The sequence below is a fragment of the Sphaeramia orbicularis genome, chromosome 20 (genome assembly GCF_902148855.1).
Source record: "Sphaeramia orbicularis chromosome 20, fSphaOr1.1, whole genome shotgun sequence".
Classification (NCBI taxonomy): domain Eukaryota; kingdom Metazoa; phylum Chordata; class Actinopteri; order Kurtiformes; family Apogonidae; genus Sphaeramia; species Sphaeramia orbicularis.
This window is the reverse complement of record NC_043976.1, coordinates 35,935,803-35,957,485: the sequence shown is the minus strand read 5'-3', so window position 1 is coordinate 35,957,485 and position 21,683 is coordinate 35,935,803. Positions and strand designations below refer to the sequence as shown.

General features: G+C 36.5%; 1 protein-coding gene across 1 annotated transcript in view; it reads right to left on the bottom strand.

Moving 5' to 3' along the window:
• Window positions 1-107: 107 nt before the first annotated feature.
• Window positions 108-21,683, bottom strand: part of adarb2 (adenosine deaminase RNA specific B2 (inactive)) — a 475,247-nt gene continuing 453,671 nt past the window's right edge. Inside the window, exons 9-10 of the mRNA XM_030123826.1 lie at window positions 11,011-11,192; window positions 108-672 (exon numbers count right to left, since the gene is read on the bottom strand). Of these exons, the coding sequence (XP_029979686.1) occupies window positions 496-672; window positions 11,011-11,192 (359 nt within the window). The 3' untranslated portion in view covers window positions 108-495. The remainder of the gene's footprint in view (window positions 673-11,010; window positions 11,193-21,683) is intronic.

The following is a 21,683-nucleotide window of genomic DNA, read 5'->3' as shown; positions in this document are numbered from 1 at the left end:
TGCCCATAAGTAGCTGGGATAGGCTCCAGCGACCCCTGTGACCCTAGTGAGGATAAAGCAGATTCAGATAAGGAATGAATGAACAAATGATTTGGCGCTATGTAAATAAAATCTGATGTGATTTGATATTTTTCTGACCTGGTGTACTTGAGATCACACTGGTCTGTATGTGGCCCCTGAACTAAAATGATTTTAACACCCTTGACTGTTAATATTTTCAGTGTAATTTTTGCATTTCACAAATTCATTCCAAGGTCCCCGTTAGACCCTCTGGTAGGCCGGTTTTTAGCCCACAGGCCGTATGTTTGACACCCCTGAGTTAACCTATATTTTGGCATGTGGGGTCGATGGACATCACATCATGAATGAAACAGCGGTGAAAGCCTTATGTTTAAAGGTTACTTTTGGAACGTCTGAGGTGGTGAAGACTGAGGAGACATCTTACTCTAAAAAAATAAAGGTTAAACAAAGTCTCTCACACAAACACACGTTGTCTCAGATGGACAGCAGGAACTGTTCCTGCTCTGGCGGTTTCTTGACCCAGGTACCGAGTCCTGTTTCCTGGAGCGACCTGAACCACTGCTGCTTCACTGTCTGGTAAGGACGCGCCGCCATCTTGGCCTCACTGTACATGAGCTGGCGGTCGGCCGAACCGGAGACGTGGATCCCCAACTGGAGACAGAAAGAAGACAGGAAGTTAAAGGTTAAAGGTTAAGATGTTTTATTATGCCTGTAAAGCAGGGATGCGCAGTCCTAGTCCTCGAGGGCCGGTATCCTGCATGTTTTAGATGTTTCCCTCTTCCAGCACACCTGAAGGTCATTATCAGGTTTCTGCAGAGCTTGGTGATAGGCTTATCATGTGAACCAGGTGTGTTGGAAGAGGGGTACATCTAAAACAGGGGTGTCAAACTCATTTTAGTTCAGGGGCCAGATTCAGCTAAATTTGATCTGTGGTGGGCCGAAACAGTAAAATAATAACATAATAATATATAAATTATGTCAACTCCAAACTTTTCTCTATGTTTTACATCAGGGGTGTCAAACTCATTTTAGTTCAGTTCCACATTCAGCCCAATACGATGTCCAGTGGGCCGGACCAGTAAAATAATAACAATGAAAAAAAACCCCAAAATTAAATTATGATAATGTTAACATCTACAAAATTCTGAATAACATGAACAACTGGAAACATCTTGAGAAAAACAACTGCAATTTTAACAATATTCTGCCTCAGATTATCAGTTTATCATTTACACGTGTGCATTACAACTTACATTACAATTACAATTGCACAAAACATTCAATAGCAGGAAGAATTATTGATAAAATTGCATTTACTTATCTTAAGACATTTCAGGTTTTTCACATTTTTTGTAAAATAACAGTTTTTAATATAAACACTTTCATGTAATTTTACTTTTTTACACTAAAACAAAGATCAAATTTGCTGTTTTCATTATTTATAGGTTTAATATGATAGTATTTTACTGGTTCTGACCCACTTGAGATCTAATTGGTCTGTATGTGGAATCTGAATTAAAATGATTTTGACATCCTCGATTGTTCATATCTTCAGTGCAATTTTTGTATTTCACAAATTCATCCTACGGGCCGGATTGGAACCTTTGGTGGGCCGTATTTGGCCCCCGGGCCGCATGTTTGACACCTGTGATCTAAAACATGCAGAATATCGGCCCTTGAGGACCAGCATTGCCCACCCCTGCCGTAGAGAAATTCAGGCCGTTTCTCAATACCAAGAATGCAGAGTATGGTCTTGTAAACTCAGCGAGTGTGGTCTTGTTAAGAGCAATCTCAGAGAACGTACTTCCTAAGAACGCAAGTCTATCTATAATTGGAACGACTGTGTACTTGTGAACCTTCCTCCCTGTCTCTGCTGTATTTACACCATCTGCTCCATAACGTATTTCCCTGAAATCACCACAATGCCACTCGATTTGATAATACATTTGTACTAGTATTCACATATTATTTATACATTTTGTCTATTTTTCAAAACTGTAATACATGTTGGTTCTGCCGGGCACAGACGCCCAGGTCCTGGTCGAACCGGCGGGCTCACGACCACTCAGCTCCCAGCCGAGCCGAAATGAATTGCATTTTGGGAATTATTCCCAGCCAAGTCCACACGAGTCACCAACCAGTGCATCCTTGGTTTAAGCTAGCTGACAAGAACAACATCTGGGTATTCCATGTGTTCTTGGTTGATGTGAACTTGCAGTTGGAACAGTACTTGGGCTGCGACTGATGTTGTTTCACGAGAACACGAAAATGGAAGAACAGGCAAGAATGCATATTGAGAAACGGCCTCAGTCTCTTTTTATCCATCCTGATTCACACAGCCCCTAGCATTAGCATTAGCATTAGCAGATAGCATTAGGAGTAGTGAGCTGCCATTGAGTCTGTTTATATCTGCACAAAAACTATGATTATTATTATTATCAGACTTCTGGAGTTATCAGATTATTCAAGTAATCATGTAAACAGTATAATCTCATATACTTTATCAAATAACGGCAATAATTTGATTACACTGGTCTATAATTTATTTTATTTTATTTTTTTTTTAGAAATGATCTGCTTCAGAGATTAAATGTGCTAAATGTTACATATTTTAATAAGATTAATTGGAAAACAAATGACAAAAGTGCAGGTTTGCTGATGTTTTCAAGGTATATAACAAAGTGTTATTACACATATATATTGGTTTATGCACATTTATATAATAGATTTATAAATCTCCCACTAGATAGAACCTGTAAAGTGAATGTATTGTCATGTGCAAACAGTGTTTTGAAGCAGATCTGGTAGCTCTGAGACAAATATTCCTTTTGAGTCAAATGCATTCTCTTGTTAATTCTCGAATTTCACATTTTAACCCAAGACTTTACCTTGGAAACTTCAGCCAAGTAGGTCAAAGTTAAATTTTTTTTAATGATTTTTTAAAATCACATTTACTTATAATTTGCAAAAATTCAAATGGCTATAAAAACATCGATTTTGCTTCAATTTACTTCAAACTTGGCACATATATAGAGGCAACTAATATGCTGGCATCACCACATGCATAGACAAGATGACATCAGCTGGATCGATGCCAAAATAAACTACAATACATGCGAGGGGCGGGGTTTGCTGTGCCTGGCACCACTTGTTATACTTGAATGGAGCAACTGTAAAACACAATTTCCCCTGTTGGAAGCTCCAAGAATAAGTCTGGATTCTTTTAGGTCTCATTTTTATAAATTTATTGTATACTAGATCTGATCACAAACAAAATATAACTCAACTGAGGATCCACACCCCAAACAAGGAAATGGACCCAGACATTCCAATACACATCAGGAGGATTCTGTTGGTTTCTGTAAATTGGCTTAGAGTCTGGTTTTGACCAACTCTATATATAAAGTGTCAAGAGATAACTTTTTGTGATCTGGCGCTATATAAATAAAATTTGATTGATTGAGTGATTTGATTAGTTTTCCCCTGTAAGTCGCTTTGGAAAAAAGTGTCTGCCAAATGCATAAACATAAACATCACTTTTATAATCCTTGTAAACTGATCTTCAAACTATGGGCTGACCCCTTGTGCTAGGTGGGTTGGATCACAGAAAATGGACTGGTGTCATCTCACTCTAAAGCCAAGCAGATGTAATTCCTCAACTCAATGCAAAACCCCATAATGACCAAGTTTACCTCTTATCTCTTGTTGTTTACGATCATCTATGGGCATGTGTATTTAAAAGTGTGCCTGAGGTAAAGTCCTGTGATCATATATCCGTCAGTTTCGTATGTGACCAAGATGTGACCAATCCTAAAAACTTTACGACTGACCAGTGAAACAAAGAAAATCTAGTGACACAAAAGAATCCTGACCAATACTGACTAGCATGTGATTAAACCCAATAATTCAACCATCCAAATTAAAATAATATTTCACCCTCTGGGATTAATAAAGTATTCTGTTTCTGATTTGAATGGAAACATACTGACTGAAAGACTCCAGTCTAAGAGTCAAACCTGCAACCGTCTTCCTGTGAGGTGGAAGTGCTACTACGTCACCACCACGCCACCCATGGACGGGAGCGTCAAATAAAACTGAAACGTAAGGATGGGGGGGGAGGCAGACAGGATGAGAAGAAGAAGAAGAAGAAGAAAAAGAAGAAGAGGAGCGAGCAAAACAAAACGAATGAGCCGGCACAAATGCATTTGGGTGGGGTTGGGAGATGGGGGGTAGGGGTGAGGGGGTGGGGGGGGGGGCTTCAACAGCTGTGTAATCTCCCCATTTAAATTTCACAAGCAATTGAACATTCTCTGTGCTTTTTGTGCATTCCTATTGTCACGAGGGGAAACAATGGAGATCGGCGGAGAGACAAGTGGAGAGAGAGCGAGAGAGCAAAAGTTTCTTTTGGAGATTAGTGCGACTGCTCTTGCGTGGCCCTTATATATGCCGCACAGGGAGCACTTAGGGTGGGGGCCTCCTCGAGTACTTCTCCAAATAATTATGGTTTCATAGTCATTATGCTTTAACGGCCGCCATTTGGCGATGCAGGCAGTGTCTGTTACATAAAGTTTCAGAATGGAAATGAAAGTGCAGCGGGTCTGTACGCTGCCATTAAAGATCTGAGCTGCCAGTTTTTGATAAGCTGCATAGACAGCAGATGTTGCAGGGCTGACAAATTCATCTACAGCAGAAAGGAGATTCCACACAAACCCCCACAGAGCATTAATACATGTGCCTCTGCTTTTTAACTGAATGCTGCTGGAATACATCTCTGTGAATGATTCAGTATTGGTCTGTTTATGCATGTGATTCCTGATTCCACTGAACTGCACATAGAGACGCTTGTTTCCTGTATTGGTGCATTTACAGGAAATTCATTTAAAGGAGTGATATTTTGCTTTTTTAAACAGAATTATGCATTTTCAAACATTTCCCCGTGTTGAGCTGCATTATGTAATACATTTCCATTATGTAATAAAAGTTCAAAATGTAATAAGAATGTCACATCATCTTGTAATAAAGCCGCATTATGTAATAAGCTGACGCATTTTGTAATAAACTACCTATATACTAAATATACAGTAAACATAAATATATAATAAACTATCAACGCATTATATAGTAAATTTTTTCACATTATGTAGTAAGTGATCACAATTGGAGAGATTTATTACAAAATGCACTTGACACATTTTAATTAAAAAAAAATGTAATAACATGGTTCATTATGTAATAACAATCCAAATTAATAAAATTTCAGAGCAATTTAGAAGAAATTTGTCACAGGAGCTACAGGTAATGGAATCAGAACTTTAACCACAGTTTAAAGATTAATTTAGCACATTACATTGTCCTGAAAATAAAAATGTGTCAAGTGCATTTTGTAATAAATTTCTCAAATTGTAATAACTTACTACATAATGCGACAAAATTTACTACATAATGCATTGAGGTAGTTTATTACAAAATGTGTCAGTTTATTACATAACGCTGCTTTATTACAAGATGACGTGACATTCTTATTACATTTTGAACTTTTATTACATAATGGGAATTTATTACATAATGCGGCTCAACACCCTGTCGTCTACATAAACTGTAAATGCTCACTTGGGTCTGAATTCTTCATTAATTCAACTCCACAGGTCCATCTTCAACCCTATTTCTGAGTAATGACACCAGAAAGGTTGTTTTGAGCGCTGACCCTTTAAATGCAAATGAGCCACTTCATGCCCCACCCCCTCCAGGTTGTTGACTGGGCTGCTCTGTCCCGTTCAGCCACCTGAGTTTGTTAATACAACCAACAACTGAACATTTTAGTTTATTGGCTCAAAGTTTGGACATATTTTCAGTATGGACTTACATCAGTGCTGCTGACAAACAATTATGGCGTACTCTGAGAAATGTCAGAACTCTTGACCTTATATGTGCAAATTTCACCAAATGTCATAATGTAACTAGTTATAGATGCAACAAATTAAGAAGGATTTTTGCCAAAATTAATATAAAGATAGCTTTGCAGCACCTGGAGGGTTCAAATTCAAACAGTATGAACTATTAGGGTCCAAATACACAAATAAATGAACCAAAGACTAATAAAAGTGGGTTTAGAAAAATATGACCCCTTTAATACTGTGATGTGTCTTCACCCTCAAAGACCAATGCATCCACTGGCAACCACTAGCATCTACTGATCTAAAATATAGAATAACTTTAGAATCGCTAAGCCTATCAATAAATGTAAATAACTGAGGTAAAATGCCGTTTGCCATCTTTTCATGATCATCACATATGACCCATTTGGATGTTCAGAGGCTCCGGAGTGAACATAGAAACACCATCATCTTCTGTAACACTGTTTCACCAGTAAAACCCACATAGTTTGACAAATGACAGTGGCTGTAGACGCTTGTTTTATGACCATTTAATGATATATTTTGCTGAAAAAGTAACATTTTCTTCAGTTTTCTCTGTTTTGATATAATAAACTTTGGATTTACTCTGAGCTTTTATGAACATCAATATGATTAGTGAATTAACTACAGGAAAAATACTTGATTTACACTGAAAAATGCAAAATACAGAAGATAATATTGTAATAAATGGTGATAAATCACTTAACAATTTGGACGTTCAGAGGTTCCTACAGGCTTCGACACAAATTTATGAGTAAAACCCATGTAGTTTGACAAATGACAGTGGTTGTAGATACTTGTTTTATGGCCAGTTAATGATATATTTTGCTGAAAAAGTCACTTTTTCTTCAGTTTTCTCTGTTTTGATAAAATAACCTTCGGATTTACTCTGAGCTTTAATGAACATCTACATGATTAGTGAATTAAATACAAGAAAATACTTGATTTACACTGAAAAATGCAAAAATACAGAGGTTAATAAGATAAGATAAGATAAGACTTTATTGATCCCACCAAGAAAGAAAGACAGGTAGAAATAAATGTTCTTTAAAGTATAAACTTGAAAGATATTCTATCAATATTTACACAGTGATTGCACGTATACATGATGTGATATTGGGGTGGTGGAGGGTCACTGTGTACTGTTATACAGTCTGACGGCTGTGGGGAGGAATAACCTGTGGAAGCGCTCCTTCTTGCACAGGTGATGTAAAAGTCTGTTATTATCATAATATTATGATAAATGGTGATAAATCACTTGACAATTTGAACGTTCAGAGGCTCCTACAGGCTTCTAAAACAAATATTCATGAGTAAAACCCATGTAGTTCGACAAATGACAGCTACTGTAGACACTTGTTTTTATGTTCAGTTAATGATACATTTGGTTGAAAAAGTCACTTTTTCTTCAGTGTTCTTTGTTTTGATAAAATAACCTTTGCGTTTACTCTAAGCTTTTATGATGATCGGTAAATTAAATACAGTAAAATACCTGAAAAATGCAAAAAATGGTGTTAAATCATTTAGAAAAGGTTAAATGTAGAGAGAAATACATGTGGAAGCTGCCACAAAAACAGTTCCAGGTCTTTAAGGGTTAATGTTGTTCCTCTGTTCACTTTAGCTTCACTTTTCTCCATTCTCCTAAAAACTGCCTTTGTATTTATTCTGATTTTGTCAGTAAATTAAATATGGGAAAATTACCTGCTTTCTGCTTTAAAAGGCAGGGGTTTAGAATAATAATGAATTGCTGTAAATCACTTGAAAAAGGTTAGATGTATTGGGGGAAAAAACATCACAGTACAACTTTGTATTTATTCATTCTATAACAAAAAGAGTGTAAAAATGGGAGTCGACATGAACCAGATGACACTTCAGATTCTCCTGATTCATATGATGTTTGATACAAAATGCTGAAAGAAAAAAAATGAGAATCAGGTGCCACAAAAATTCGTCTTTAAGAGTTAAAGGTGCAGTATGTAGGAATTATGTTCTAAGTAATTAAAAATGGCCTTGACTGTTACCAGACATTAAGGAATCATGAACATTTCAAATACTGATCTCACTGACAGTCGTAGTCCAGCCAGAATATTTGCATTTGAAAAGCTCAGTGTCAGCCCCGAAATTATGTTTATGTTGTCATTGTGTGTTTTGGTCTGAGGCTCCGCCCATCACCTGTCTGCCAATCACAGAGTCAGTAGCCTTTCAGCATCCAGGTTGACAGTTCCCACTGAGCTGCAGCTGGAACATTTCTGATCATAAATGTCTGACGTTAATAAATCTAAAAGGCCTCTGATTATTCCCAAATATGTCAAAGTGACAAAGTGAGAAACAAAACAAGGAGATGTATAGGAGATAATTTTGAAACATAGAGACGGCTGAAAGCAGAGAAGAATTTGAAGACCGACGCCGGCTCTGCCTTCGTCTGACCACCACTAAGAACCAGTGAGAGCCGGTGTCCTGTCGAGCCACCCTACCTGTCGAGTTGAGCTACCTAGCGCTACTGAGCATGCGCATGCCCCTAAGCGTTTGCACAGTTTAAATGCCCATCGATTTGTGCTACCCCAGGCAGAAGTGAGTCATATTTTGTAAGTATATTTCTTTAATAGTGCCTTTTGAGCAGTAAGCATGGAAGCAATTATGTGCACGAAAGATAGACGAAGAATACTGATGTTAGATGATAATAGCGTAAGGAAGTTCTCATTGTATGATATAGCGTTAAGTACGTGGGTCAGGTGGGTGTTAATGGTGTTTAGATTATTAAGTTAGTTCAACAGACGCCAATAATGGTAGCCAACCATTTAACTGACTAAATCTATGTTAACAATTCCTGTAAGCAATTACATGTGCAGGAAGGATAGATGTAGAATACTGAAGTGAGATGATAATAACGCAAATAATGGTGTTTCTATAGTAGGAGCTTTATTTGATAGAAGTTATAAGTCTGTATAAATGAGCTTCCTCTACCCATATTCAGATGAATAAGTAAATAATGGTGTTTTTCTACAGTCGAAGCATTATTTCGTTTTCAAATAGGTGTGTCGAAACGTAAAGTAGCATGTTTTGACGGGGTAGTGTCAATCGATAGACGTCGCTGTCGATATAAGCTACTGGTAGCTTACTTCGACGGAGCAGCTCAACTCGACAGAACACCAGAGCCGCGGTCTCTTCACTGGGTCCCAGACTGTTGGTGTCTTCTCCCGGGCTGGACTGCGGTCTGTTCTCCTGGCCCTGGTGAATAGACTGCCGGTCCGGGACTGGTGAAGAGACCAGGTACCGATGTAGGATTGGTGAAGAGGCCAGGTACCGGTGTAGGACTGGTGAAGAGACTGGGTACCGGTGTAGGATTGGTGAAGAGACCAGGTACCGGTGCAGGACTGGTGAAGAGACCAGGTACCGGTGCAGGACTGGTGAAGAGACTGGGTACCGGTGTAGGATTGGTGAAGAGACCAGGTACTGGTGTTGGACTGGTGAACAGGCCAGGTACCAGTGCAGGACTGGTGAAGAGGCCAGGTACCGGTGTAGGACTGGTGAAGAGACTGGGTACCGGTGTAGGACTGGTGAAGAGACCAGGTACTGGTGTTGGACTGGTGAACAGGCCAGGTACCAGTGCAGGACTGGTGAAGAGGCCAGGTACCGGTGTAGGACTGGTGAAGAGACTGGGTACCGGTGTAGGACTTGTCTGTTGCCATGGTAGCTCCTTGTAGTTCAGTGTTTTCTGTGGAAGTGACCTCTTCATGTAGCGGTGTGTAATCCCAAAAGGGGGAGGGGGGATTTGTTCGGTAGTCCGGCATCCGTGGTTTGGCCACGGGGTGGTCGGGGGGGTATGGTAGCAATTTTTGTATGAAATTTATGGTGTGGTGGCAAGGATTAGTGGAAATGCTGGTACTAGACGCTCATGCTGGATCTTGCAACCCCTAGTCTGGGGGGAGGAGGAGAGGATACCATGCTCTGCAGTATTTTGAATGTGATTGCAGTACCAGTTTTGGCCACAATCCTACATACGGCACCTTTAACTAGACGTCTCTGACATGCTTTAGGTTACTTTAGGTCAACAGTCACTGGTGCTGGAATGGTAAGACTAAACTGTGTGCACTGAAAACAGTCTTTTCTGTGGTGTTTTAGATAATTGTCCTGACCTTAACAGTGCTCCTTGAGGCTTTTTCTGTTGTTTTCTAAAGCTTTTTCAGGCGGGTCGCTAATGGAACAGTCAGGCCATACTGTACATATCTGTTTCTAAGGTGTTTTATAGAATTGCTAACACACTGTGCTTAAGGTTTTTTCTAAAGGTCACTAATGATCTCCAATACCTGATATTATAAGACAATAATGTGTTCTCTGAAAAACGCCATTTGGATAGACTTAAATTGATGTTTCAAAGGCACTTTACACCATTTATTTTTTATTTTTTACTTTTTGACATATTTATTTATCAATTTTTGGCGCAGATTTAAGTTACAATAAACATTTGAATATTATTTATTTATTTATTTATTAGTTCTGCCAGGAGGTATTGTGATCACTTTGCTTTGTGAGTTTGCGTGCGTCCGTGTTTGTTTGTTTGTAAGCAAGATAACTCAAAAAGTTATGGACGGATTTTCATGAAATTTTCAGGAAATGTTGATACTGGCAAAAGGAAGAAATGATTAAATTTTGATAGCAATCGGGGGTGGGGGGGCAGATCTGTCTTGGCGGAGGTCTGAGCTCTCCGAGTGCTTTTCTTGTTTATTTATTTTAATTAATTAATTAATTAATTTAAAAACAACATTTGAATATTCAGTTTCAGATGCATTCTTCCCACCCCCTCACCCTCCCTCCCCTGGTCCTACATGACATACTTGATGACAGTGATAAAAAATAGCAAAGTACTCAATGTGTCATTAGTTAGTGATACTTGACATATATCAGTACGTGTATTAGACTGTTATGAGTGTTATCCTTCAACAGTAGGTTAACAGGTTGTAGGTAGTAATAAGTACCAATGCTCTGCACATCAGTACTTCAGAAGTTTTCCTCCACATTTAGCTGAATCTAACAGCTCTAACAGTATCTTCTCCACACACAGGTCGGACCTCACCTTGCGGTTAAGTCTGTTCCACCGGGTAAACAGGGTGTGTTTGCAGAGTCGCGACGGCGTCCCCGAGTCCCGCCTCCGTCCCGTGGCGGTGTTTACCACCTCCAACTGAGCGTCACCCAGCGTCCAGTTGACGCTCACGCATGAGGCCTTCCCCGCCTGCTGATAGTCTGCACAGCTCAGGCCTGTAGGGAAGAAAAACACATGAAAAAGGGCAATTTTAAACAACCTGAACCCGTTTTATTCCAGGTATTCCCTCACAGGTGATTGTACAGTTTTGCCAAAATGTCTTTCTTTGTAGAATAAAACATTTCACTAGTGTTCCAAATATGTAACCCACTTGTGAGTATCAGAGTTGAAATTTGCAACTATGTGCTTTTTCCTTTCAAACCTCCACTTTGTTGTTTCATTTAACCTTCCTTCACCCTTGTTTTGCTCTCTCCCGGAGGCTAAAGGCAGACGTAAACTTTTGCAGCGCTGCAAAAAGACAAGTCAACCTGGGCTTGAAACTGCATGGCTGTTTATATGAAGCTTTGATATACCCTCAGAGAGAAACACAGGTGGCAGCTGGGGTGGGGGTGGTGGTGGTGGGGGTGGTAGTGGTGGTGGTGGGATGGTTTCCACCGTTAGTGTGTAATAATGTTGTAAACAAGGAGTGACAAATATGAGGCCTGTGGGCCCAAACCAGCCCACCAAAGGGTCCATCCTGGCCTTTAGGATGAATTTGAGTAATGTAAAAAGTACACTTAACCCTTGTGTGGCATTCATATTTATATTATTCAGCCTGTGTTTGTGGGTGTGGTGGACCCGCTGCATTTGTGGGTTTTTAATACAACATAATCAAACAATTTTATGTTAAAATACTCAACAAATCTTTACTTCATCTCAACTACAAGCAATAAAAATGCATATACTGTATGTGACTCAGGGAAACACACAAGAAGTCTAATGTACCTATACTGCGATGTATCTGTGTAAATGGCAAATAAATTCTATTCTATTCTATTCTATTCTATTCTATTCTATTCTATTCTATTCTATTCTATAATATTTGCCTTTTAACTTTGCTAGATCACATTTATGAATTAAAGTGCTATTCATTTTTATTTTTTTTTAATAACATGCAATACAATCAAGATATGAGAGGAAAAAATTCATTTAAAAAAATTACTCTTTTTTTTTTTTTAAATAAAAAATTAAAGGGGGTCCCACAGACCCAAACGCCAAACAAGGGTTAAGATATTAACCCATAAAGATCCAGTGCTACTTTTGTGGCAGTTCCCAGATTAATTTTTCTCTCTATTTAACCATTTGTAAGTGATTTATCGCCATACAACATAATATTATCCTATAAATATGGTGTTTTTTCAGTGAAAATCAGGTATTTTCTTATATTTAATTAACTGATCATGTGCTTTAATCATCATGTTGAGATTACAGTTGAGGGATATTATATCAAAAACAGAGAAAACTTAAGAAAAATGGACTTTTTCAGTAGAATCTACCATTAACTGAACATAAAACAAGTGTCTCCATCCACTGTCATTGATCCAACTCCGTGGGTTTTACTGGTGAATCAATGTTGTAGAAGATGGCGGTGTTTCCACATTCACTACAGAGCCTGTGAACATCCAAATGGGTCATATGTGATGACCAAGAAAAGATGACAAACTGTATTTTACACCGGTTATTTATATGGATTGATAGAATTAGTAGATCAACAGGTATTATACATTTTGGATCAATAGACAATTTTGTTGGATGCTGGATGTTTAGGTCTTTATGGGGTAATGTAATTTAACTTTTTTCACTCTAAAACACAGGTGTCAAACATGTGGCCCGGAGGCCAAATCTGGCCCGCCAAAGGGTTCAATCCGGCCCGTGGGATGAATTAATGAAATGCAAAAATTACACTGAAGATATTAACAATCAGTGGTGTCAAAATCATTTTAATTCAGGTTCCACGTACAGACACATACAGTCCAATTAGATTTTAAGTGGGTCAGACCAGTAAAATATTATCATAATAACCTATAAATAATGACAACCCCAAATTCCCTTTGTTTTTTTGCTGTAAAAAAGTAAAATTACATGAAAATGTTTACATTACCAAACTATACTTTTACAAAAAATGTGAATAACCTGAACAAATATGAACAAACTGAAATGTCTTAAGAAAAGTAAATGCAATTTTACCAATATTCTGCCTGTTACTAAATGTTTTGTGTGATTGTAATGCACATGTGTAAATGATAAACTGATAAACCGAGGCATAATATCGTTAAAATTGCAATTGTTTTTCTTAAGACAATTCAAATTGTTCATGTTATTCAGATTTTTAAGGAAACTTTGTAGATGTAAACCTGATCATTATATAATTTTACTTTTTTCACTGTTATTATTTCACTGGTCCGGCCCACTGGAGATCAAATTGGGCTGAATGTGGAACTGAACTAAAAGGAGTTTGACGCCCCTGCTCTAAAGCATAGAGAAAAGTTTGGAGTTGACCGCAACTATAGGTTAATATGCTATTATTTTACTAGTCTGGCCCATGTGAGATCATATTGGCCCATGAATCAAAATGAGTCTGCCACCCCTGATCTATAGACTCAATAAATGCACTAAGATCTGAAATCACCATCATTTTGTACAGAAAAACACATGACTTATGACAAAATGCAGTGTTATTACATAATGAGTTAAAAAATTATGACATTATTACACATTGCACCGTGATTACATAATGCGGCACTGCACGGCCCATTTGAGACCATATTAGGCTTTACGAGTTTGAGGGTTAAGAAACAAATGAGGACGTCCTTGGGTGTTTGATAGGAGCCTGAACGCTGGTGGCTTCGTGCTATATTCTGGGTGAGTAGAACAGATGTTTTAAAAAGACCTGACTACACAGCCTGGAGCGCTGGAAAAAGCTGAATCACATAGTCTTTGGGGATCGCGTGTGGAAAAATAGGCCTGCTGGAAGCTTCCGGGGGCATGTAAAAAGGTTTTGTAATTTAACATGAAGGAACTTTTAATGTGCTGATCTGATGAAAAATAGTTCACCGGCATTTATTAACTCCCACAACAGTAGAATAGCTCTTCTCAGCCACACATTTAACCCCTTGTAGACTAGTGTCATGAATTCGCCTCATATTCGACTCTTTTTGTAATAAGGTTCAGCTCAGCTGTCTTTGTAAAAGTATATATGTAACCTGGTTTATCTCTGATGTTCATGGATTCATTACAATGGCCTGTTTTGGTAACAGTTTTATTCATTTCACGACATTCTATTGATTTTTGGTTAAGTTTTGTTCTGTTTGAATCGTCTTTTTTGCAGTTTTTGTGTTAGATGGTCGTCATGACCTTAACAGTGATGCATTTTGTGTTGTTTTCTAAAGCTTTTTCAGGCAGTCGCTAAAGGATGAGTACGTAAGGCTATGCTATGTGCACTGAAAACCCCGCTGTTGGACAGATTTTTTTTTTCCTTTTTTTAATAATTTATTTTTTATTGACATTCAGTGTCAGACATTTGCAGTTGGTACATCATATGTACATATATCATTGTCTGCTTTAAATGCCAAAATAATATTTTTGTTTTATGTCCAAACGCTGACAAGAAGGCAGATAAGCAAACCAAAAAAAACTATGTATAAGTAGGACTGGTTTTCATACCTGTTTCTAGGATGTTTTACATAATTGCAAACACATTAATAATTCAATTTTGAGGTGTTTCAAGTTTTTTCTAAAGGTCACTAATGTCCTCCAATAAATGAATAATAAGACTATATACTATGTTCTCTGAAAATTGCCATTTGGACAGATTTTAATTAATGATTCAAAGGTATTTTACATCATTTTAAGGCATTAAAAAGCACTTACTGACATGTTTGAGGTGGTTGCTGTAGTAACCAATGATATAATAACTTGGCAAAAATGTAACAATATGTTTGAACCAGTAACTGGCTGGTTATTACATCACTGACCAGACATTCAAAAATCATTTGGAAGTGTAATAAATATGCCTGTAATATAATGTAATAATACATAAATAGATTGGATTTCTTTGAAAGAATTGTTTTTTTTTTTTCCAGTTTTTATGCAGTTTGTTCATCAAAAATAGGTAAAATAGATGGCACAGTCATGATATTCATCTCACTCTGCTTCATTATGGCTGTAAGGTAATTATTTGTTGAACAAAATATTCATTTTGAATATTTTTTATGTGCCCAGATATGTAAATTCACAATTTCATATATGGAAATAAATTATTTAATTTGTTACTGGAAAGTGTATTTGTTAGTTAGATTATGGATGATTATAATGCCTATGCCATACACAATATCTATTTTTGATGATCAAACTGCACAAAACCTGCAAAAAAAAATAAAAATAAATAAAAATAAAAATAAAAATAAATAAATAAACTTTTATTTTCAAGAAATGTATTACTGTTTGTGTATTATTACATTATTGGCTGCAGTTACTCCATTTTCAAAAGGACTTTTTTAAGGATACAAAATTATTACAGGCGCTTTTAGCAGCCAGCAAGAAATCGATTACAAGAAGGTGGCTACAGCCAACTCCACCAACATGAGAAGACTGGTATGAAACCGTCTTGCAAATTTTCAAAATGGAAAAATTGACTTACTATATCAGAATCCAGAGGGATAAATTTTACCATATTTGGGACAAGTGGATAAAATTTGTATCCTCTAGCCGCCCAGAATTTGTATCAGTCCTCTAAGAATTTCTTCTTTTAATCTCCCTGTCTTTATTCTTTGTGAATATTTTACTTTTACATAAATATGTGTAATGTTTAAAGAACCCAGAGGTATTGAAAACTGTGATTGTCTTTTTTTTAAGTGAGAAGTACCAAAACTGTAAGCACTCAGTTCGTATGTTTTTTGTTTATTTTTTGTTTGACACTGTTGTATGTATAAAATAACAAAAACAAAAAGGACTCTAATAGATATCATATGTATGAATGTTAATGCAGAGATATCTTGATCCTTGTTGAGCCGCATTATGTAATAAATTCCCATTATGTAATAAAAGTTCAAAATGTAATAAGAATGTCACGTCATCTTGTAATAAAGCCGCATTATGTAATAAACTGACGCATTTTGTAATAAACAACCTCAATGTATTATGTAGTAAATTTTTTCGCATTATGTAGTAAGTTATTACAATTTGAGAAATTTATTACAAAATGCACTTGACACATTTCTATTTTCAGGAAAATGTAATGTGCTAAATTAATCTTTAAACTGTGTGGTTAAAGTTCTGATTCCATTACCTGTAGCTCCTGTGACTAATTTCTTCTAAACTGCTCTGAAATTATATTAATTTGGATTGTTATTACATCCATGTTCTTACATTTTTTTAAAAATAAAAATGTGTCAAGTGCATTTTGTGATAAATTTCTCCAATTGTAATCACTTACTACATAATGTGAAAAAATTTACTATATAATGCGTTGACGCAGTTTATTACAAAATGCGTCAGCTTATTACATAATGCGGCTTTATTACAAGATGATGTGACATTCTTATTACATTTTGAACTTTTATTACATAATGGGAATTTCTTACATAATGCGGCTCAACAATCCTTTTCCAATAAAATCAAAATAAAATTAAAAAAAAAAAAAATCATTTAGGTAATTATTTTAAGAAGGTAACCACATTCAAATGAACAATCTCCACTTAATTCTTTGCATATAATTGTATATAAATTCAAGCAGCAAGGGGTTCAACTAACAACTAACTGTGTGATGTAAGCGGAATATACTGCCACTTGTTCTGTCAAAAAAAAAAAAAAATTCCTGGCTGTTCTTGTTGTTTTAGAAAATATTACAGTGGAGGACGAGTCTGCTGCAGTGTGCATACATCTGACAGCTACATCTACTGGAAATCTGCAAAAGTGTCTCCAGAAAAGGAACCCCCCTACCCCCCCCTACCCCCGACTTGGATTTCCACCTTGACTTCCAACCCGGTTTTTATGATATCAAGCAGCATTAAAGGCAGCGTCATAGAAAATCAGCAGACAGCGGTTGAACAACAGTTGCCTCTGATCTCACCTCTCACAGACAGCTTGTTATAGTATGATACCTGATGTACAATACCACAATACATGCCTGCAGATCATCTCTCCACCCTTTGTCACACTCATTTTCCCGTCTTCACTCTTCCATTCACCAATCGCAGCTCTTCTTTTTTTATGGCTCCTTGGAGCTGGAATGAATCGCCTGCCACAGTAACAATCCTCCAAGTCTCTTATTACCCATCTCTTCTCTCTTGTGCACACGCACCTCTTTGAACAAAAGACCGTCCTATCCATCCTGCTTTTTCCCTTTTCTCTCTCTCCATTCATGGCTCATTTGATCCCTTCAATGGACTTGACTCCTCTGTTTCTGTAATAGCCAATTTGATTTTTCCCTCATTGAAGACTTGATCAATTTCTCCTCTGGGATGTGTTTGGCAGACATGAAAGAGGCTTTGGTTATAGGATTCATAACTGTACAGTACACACACCGCCGGCTTAATATCTGAGGCATCTGCAGAATTACACTGCAGGACAGTCAGCCGGTGTGTTTGTGTGTACACAGTATATCTAACCTGCATTAGAATCGCTATATAGAGCTTTATATAGCGTTCCTCATGGGATGCAGCGGCGGAGGAAGGAGGCGGAAACGACAGGTATATTAGTTCAGGAATAATTAAAATGTTCCAGGTCGGAAATATCATTTATATAACTTAGAATGTGCCCTTCAGTTCAGTATTTAGTTATTTCACATGACAAATATTAATGTTAAAGCTTTCAAAGGGGACAAATTCTGCTTATGGTCATGCGTATTAACCCTTTCATGCATAAGTCACTCCAGTGGACAGTTATTCTCCAGCTGTTCTCCTATACATTCATGGATTTTGTTGTTTTAGTTCCATATCAGCCAACACAGTGGACACTTACACATCATCTCATATCCTGACATTCATACCATTACTGTAACTTTGCTGTTCTTGATAAACCTGATCTGCACTAACATGTTTGAGTGTAAATCAATTGTTATTTGTTAGACAAGAAGGTTTTTTTTTTTGCACATTATCTCGATGAAGTGAGGAATTAATAGCATTAGAATATGTTAAAATGTGAGAAGACATCAGATTAGCAGCATTAAACATGTTTTATTTCATTGTTTTCATATCCCTCTCTGATATTGGGTTTTAAACACATTTCTTTACTTCGAAAATTAAATGCGTGGATATTTTTGTAACTCCACAGAAAAAAAACAAACAAACCTTGATCGCATTAAGGAGAAATAAAAACACTGAAGAAAAAAATCTTGACTAAGGTTCTCAAAATTAATGCATGAAAGGGTTAAGTGATGAAGTTGAAGGTTTAATATTAAAAGTGTGTCTTCCTGGAGGTGAAGGGAACACTACTCCATTGTGTGGCAATGCAGTATGATCAAATCTTTTTGGGAGGAGGTTAAAATGGCAATAGAAAAAAACGACTTTGAAAATCGTTCCAATGGATTCTACACTTTTTGTTTTAGGACTTTACCCAAAACAACATACATACAACAAAAGTGAACAAATATTAATAGATATGTGTCTTTTACATGCCAAAAGATTCATTGCAATGTTTTGGAAAAAGACCAGCAGACTGAGTATTACATACAGCAATTATACTATACTATACTATACTATTACTACAGGGTGGGGAAGCAAAATTTACAATATTTTGAGGCAGGGATTGAAAGACAGTGTATGACCAATTAGTTTATTGAAAGTCATGAGAATTTATTTGCCACAAGAAAATTTACATAATAGAAAATGTTTTTATTCTATGTGTCCTCCTTCTTTCTCAATAACTGCCTTCACACGTTTCCTGAAACTTGCGCAAGTGTTCCTCAAATATTCGGGTGACAACTTCTCCCATTCTTCTTTAATAGTATCTTCCAGACTTTCTCGTAATAGTTTTGCTCATAGTCATTCTCTTCTTTCCATTCTAAACAGTCTTTATGGACACTCCAACTATTTTTGAAATCTCCTTTGGTGTGACGAGTGCATTCAGCAAATCACACACTCTTTGACGTTTGCTTTCCTGATTACTCATATGGGCAAAAGTTTCTGAAAAGGTATGGATAATAGTGTTAGGTATGATTATGACATCAGTATATGTTTGGTTTCAAAACAATGGACGTAGTGCCTGCTGAGAAAAAACAACTAAATGTTCATTGTAAATTTTGCTTCCCCACCCTGTATATATTATACTAATAAAGCAAATGTTGACAACTTTTCCTTCGGAGAGATTGACGTACATACGAAAAGGAAAGCAGGATATGTTTGAAAAGATATGGGAACCTTTTAAGATGTTTGTTAAAAGTGTTGATGTAGCAAATGACAATGAGGAGGAATAAATATTCAGTTGTGTAAACCTTACAACAGGGTTAATGAGTTCAAATACCCGTAATTGTAACAAGACATTAAATTATGTACAAATGTTTATGGCTGAGAAGTTTGTGATGTGTATTTTTTTTTTTTTACTTGTAACACTTGTAATGTTGCAGGTCTACATGTGTTTATATTTACAAGTGTATGTGTGTATATATAAAAACATGTTAATAAATATATTGTAAAAAAAAAAAAAAAGTGTCTTCCCATATGTAGCTGCATTAACCTATACTTTTACAAATGCATTCTGTATTTTAGCGTACAAACCATACTATATATACAGTACACATACAGTACTGTGCAAAAGTGTTTAGCTTTGTTGTTTTTGCACATGTATATTTATTTCTTCTTCTATTTTCTTCAGATACAACAAGAAAGTACATACAGTAAAAAACAGAGTGTCAATTTAACTCTTAGAGAAATGTTCCAGGTCGGAAAAATCATTTGCACAACTTAGAAAATGTCCTTTAGTTCATTATTTAGTTATTTCACACGAAAAATATTAATTTAAAAGCTTTTAAAGGGGACAAATTCTGCTTATGGTCATGTGTATTAAGTGATGACGCTGAGGGTTTAATATTAAAAGCGTGTTCCCATATATAGCTGCATTAACCTATACTTTTATGAATGCATTCTGTATTTTGGCATATAAACCATACTATGTTTATTTTATTTTACCCTTATTTTACCTTTATTTAACCAGGAAGTCCCATTGAGATTAGGAATTTCTTTTGCAAGGGACACCTGGCCAATGTAGCAGCCATACAAAGTCCAAACAACATAAAACACATACATGATACACAATTAACAACACAACAACAACCATAAAGGTATCAAGAAAAACTGTGACATTCTTCCTTCGCTGCATTCTCCATGATACTTTTAAAATCATTAATAGAAATGAATGTATGTAGTTTTACAGTTTTTTGAAGATTATTCCATGACCATGGTGCATGGTAGGAAAATGCTGTTTATATACAGTACACATGCAGTACTGTGCAAAAGGCTTTAGCTTTGTTGTTTTTGTGCATGTATATTTATTTCTCATTCTATTTTCTTCAGATACAACACAAAAGTACACATAGTAAAAAACAGTGTGTCAATTTAACTCTTAGAGAAATGTTCCAGGTCGGAAATATCATTCACATAACTTAGAAGATGCCCTTGAGTTTATTATTTTGTTATTTCACGTGACAAATGTTAAGTAAAACGCTTTTAAAGGGGACAAATTCTGCTTATGGTCATGTGTGTTAAGTGATGACGCTGAGGGTTTAATATTAAAAGCGTGTTCCCATATATAGCTGCATTAACTTATACTTTTATGAATGCATTCTGTATTTTAGCGGATAAACCATACTATATATACAGTACACATACAGTGCTGTGCAAAAGTGTTTAGCTTTGTTGTTTTTGAGCATACATATTTATTTCTTATTTAATTTTCAATTTTTAATAAAATATTGGCGCTAAAAATAGGACCAAAATTGGGACAGGAAAAGCTACCTAGGTGTCAGTACATTTGACCTGAAAACATGGCTTTAAATGGTCTTATATAGCGCTATAAATAAAGAAACTGTGTTAAATGTGTTGATCCTAGTGGTTTTTGTAATACAGACATGCAGGTTTTTCTTCAATCTCAGTCTTATTCCAGGTTTTGTATGTCACTCATCGTGTCCACTTGTGTTACATACAGAACCTGCCCATTTAAACACAAACAAATCGTGAATTATTTTGCAACAGCGGTCATTTTTGTGAAACACTCTGCCTTACATAATTAGTTCGATTCCCGAAATGCACCTGTGAGAGAGTAAAGAGATATTTTAATAAATAGCAGTGCGTAATTTTCGTGTCCTTTTGAATGTGTTGCATATAGATTTTTGTATTAAATATCATGTAAAATAATATAAAAATATGTTTTATCTGAAAAACAGTTTCTATTTTATCTCAGTAAATATTTATTTTAAAAATAGACTCAAAGTGCTTCCAAACTTGCTTCATCTAGTTTGAATTTTTAGCCCCCATGTCCTGTTTCATAGAAGCACCCATTTCCTAATATGTCTTGAATATGATATGAAATTATATGAAAACACAAAGCTCTGCCACAGTTTCTCTGCAGGACGAAAGTGAAGGACAAGTCTCTCCATCGATGCGTTTGGCCCTGGGGGTTCAGGTGGAGCTGCTTTGGTTGTGTGCGATAAGACGGGAGGCTGCGATCCCCTG